Raw genomic sequence first — 3621 nt, 5'->3', positions numbered from 1 at the left:
TTTATGTGTTTGTCAGCAATAGTAATTTTTGCAAGCATTCGATAACGTGGATGTGTGCTTTTGGTTGAAGGAAGCCAGAAAAGATATGCTCTGAGAGTCAAACCTTAACAGATCAACTTTTTTTGTTAGCCTGATCAGTCAAGCAATTGTGTAGCGGAGTGTGTGCAAAAATGATAGTATGGATGTAAATAGTATCTGACTGGATGACACAGGGCTCAATTCAAGTCAACCTTCGATATCTTCCATTTTCTTCTTTATTTCATGGTCAAATTAATTCACAGTAAAAGACTACTAAGGGCTGCGTTTACACAGGCAGCCCAATTCAGATCTTTTGCAAATTGTTTGGCATATCTGATACCTATCTGATATTTTACTTAATGCTAAACAGCAAACAAAACACATGGAATCTGACCTTTTGACTTCAGATTTATACCACATCCATATGTGGACCTCATCCCTGCATGTAGGCGAGTGTAGGCACTCTCTGAACTGTTCTCCCCATTGAGACAGCATTTTCTCGCACGCAGGTACACACAATCACACACACACAATGGAGTGATCAAGCGGGGCGCGGCTGGACCGGGCTGGACTGGAAAAATATATATCCACTAGGCAGTCTGCGCATAAAAGTTCTGTGCACCGGTATAATAATAACAGGCATGCCCTTAACCCCTATACAAACATCAAAGACATAGGAGCAATATGACTGGGGCTGCAGGTGTGAGCACTGCATTTCAAAACTACTTTCCTCAGAATGCACCTTTCCCTAAGGGATGGGAACGGGGTGGTTCAGCTCCACATTAGTATGCCTGTCTACTCATGTTTTTTTATGCAAACGCTTTATTCGATGCTAATAAATAAATAATACTACTACAATTCTCTCCGAAAAACTCAATTCAGAGGAAAACGTCCTCCATTGGATTACTGTTAAAGATAGTCGTTTAGCTGTAGACCCACATAAAGACGAAGTAACCACAGGAGGAAATAGCTCACTAATCAAGTTTCCATCCAACATTTTTATGCCAGTAAAGTGCATTGTCGGATAAAACATTTAATGAGCCCCGATGGAAACATAAAATGTTTCGGTAAACATTACAAATGTGGACAACAAAAAAAATACGCTAGACAAGGTGCGATATTTTAGTCGGTAAAATGAATTATGCGAGAAATGTCGGTGGAAACGCCTTTATGCGCAAATATTGATATAATAACCCTTATATCGAAGTAAACTTGGAGTCACACAATGACATGTTGTGTGGTCCTCCCACTATAACTGGTTGGGAAAGCATGCAGTTTATTAGGCTACAGATTAAGAAAAGTTATCATGAACTTCACAGGGTGGTGAAAGTGCAAGGTGATGAACTTGATACTCCTTCCAATAAATATCGAGGGTCTTATTCTGGTGACATGATCCTCGATGCTTGTTTGCTGTTTGACAAAAAAAAAGAATCTCGCTCTTTTGTCCATAATAATCTCATCATGTAGGATATACATGCGCCAGCACGCTCGAGCGCACGTGCCAATACCAGAGTGGGCACACTCGTCAAATAACTCAACATTTTGTACGAGAAAGCCATACGTAGAGTTGAAGATGCGATGGAAACCCATTTACCTTGTATTTTTATGTGCACTACGTCATCAGGCACAGCATTTTATCTAAAACAACTCAATTTGATGGAAACATGTCTCTGATGGGAACATGCCATATTGTTTGGGAACAAGGCATATTGTTTTTATGCGGATTTTAGACTATTCGCATGAAAATCTGTCGCCAATTGGATGGAAACCTAGCTATTGAAACACATCCCTACATAATGTTTCTTCTCCAAGTTAAAATGATTCGGTTTCCGAGCAATAATCTTTCGACTTCAAAGTCCTGGTCGATTCCTCGAGAAGTGGTATACAATTATCACTATGCGAAGTACGCATCGAGCTCTCCAACGCACCCGCTGCGCCACACTTGCGCGTTGCCTTCATCAGTGAATCATCGCTAGACTGCAACTCCATGAGCTCCAGCTCGTGCTTGGCCGCGGTCTCGAGCACTTTCTGCTTGTTGTAAAAATTGACGAAGTTGTTGATAATGGGGTGAATTGGCAACGCAATGGCAATCACCCCACACAGGAAGCTGATGGCTGCGTTGCACTTGCCTAGAGTGGTTTTGGGGTAAATGTCTCCATAGCCCACGGTGGTCATGGTGATAATAGCCCACCAGAAGGACTGTGGGATGCTACTGAAGAGGGTCTCCGGGTGGCTTTGCTCTATGGTGTAGCCCAGTGCTGAGAACACGAATATCCCTATGCCCATGTACATAAGGAGCAACCCCAGCTCTTTGAAACTCCTCTTCAGCGCATAGGTGAAAGTCTGTAGCCCAGAGGAGTGGCGCGCCAGTTTGAAGACGCGGGCGATACGCATGATGCGAAGCGCCTGGACCGCTTGCTGGACCTTGGCCAGATCCATCATGGCCGTACCCAGGTAAGTAAGGGTCAACACCACGTAGAAGGGAATGATAGCCATGAAGTCTATTATGTTCATAAAGGATAGGAAAAAGTGCAATTTGTTTGGGCAGGACACAAAACGCAGCAGGTATTCCACGGTGAACCAGCCTATGCAGGCTGTCTCGATGGCCTCCAGCATCGGGTGCTCCACAAGGTCCCCCTCTTCATCTTCTACTTGGACTTCTGGAATGGTCCCCACGCACATCACCACGGAGGACACAAGGACGAAGAGGAAAGATGCAACGGCGATGCCACGCGCAGGCAAAGAGGACTCCGGTTTCTCCATGAGTTTCCAAAGGAACTTTAGACATTGCGCTGAGCAGTTGACAGAAGGGTCCCCATCTAGATCATCCAAGATAAGCTTAACTTTGTTGACAATCTCTGCCAGCTCTAACTCTTTTTCAGCCAGGTAACTTTTACAGCACTCGTCCAAATAGCTTTGGTGAATTTTCCAGAACTCCATCTCTTTAATGAAACAAATTGGACATATACCTCGTTTGATGTGAATCTCACCGAAGTAATACACGTCAATGATACATCTGAAAGCGTCAGGATCCCGGTCGAAATAAAACTCTTTTTTACCCGGGTCATAATCATCACAAAGTGAGTAGATCATGTCGTAATTCAGAGTTGAGCAGTTGATCAGTTCTGCAAGTCTACTCTCCGGGTAGCGGTTAAGCACATCGCCGTCTAAAACTAGCCTCACGCCGCCAATGTTCACGGCCATCTCGGCTTCATCCCTTGTATCCAATTTGTTGCAGTTCTTATATCGGGGTTTGGGTATTGTCCACATCTTTCCTGCTGTCGTAGGCTATTTTTGACGCAGTATAATAACGGGAGGAAATGTCGAAAAGCAATAAACAGACTTGTGTTTCATGTAGGTCACATGAAATGTTTAAAGTGCCGGTAGCCTATAGAAAGTCATTTAAAAAAGAAGGAAAGGCATTGTGCAAAACCCCGCTCAGCGCTCTTCCATGACCAAGTGGCAATTAAGTAATCTCTCTCTCTGTTTTACTCTCACACAAACACACTCACACACACGCACACACTGCTACTGCAGCGCCTGTGAGCTATGTGAGCAAATATCACTTGGTTGCCAACTTTCTGCTTGCAGTTGAATTTACCA

At 43.8% G+C, this 3621-nt stretch overlaps 1 protein-coding gene across 1 annotated transcript; it reads right to left on the bottom strand.

The window, feature by feature from the left end:
- Positions 1-245: 245 nt before the first annotated feature.
- On the bottom strand, positions 246-3388 carry kcnf1b (potassium voltage-gated channel modifier subfamily F member 1b). The gene has a single exon (XM_021574140.3). It carries the CDS (start codon positions 3286-3288, stop codon positions 1831-1833), a length of 1458 nt encoding a protein of 485 aa, XP_021429815.3. The 5' UTR covers positions 3289-3388; the 3' UTR covers positions 246-1830.
- Between the last annotated feature and the right edge of the window lie 233 nt (positions 3389-3621).

This window comes from Oncorhynchus mykiss, chromosome 19 (genome assembly GCF_057628025.1).
Source record: "Oncorhynchus mykiss isolate SJ-2025 chromosome 19, ASM5762802v1, whole genome shotgun sequence".
Taxonomy (NCBI): Eukaryota; Metazoa; Chordata; class Actinopteri; order Salmoniformes; family Salmonidae; genus Oncorhynchus; species Oncorhynchus mykiss.
This window is presented reverse-complemented; position numbering and strand designations above follow the sequence as displayed.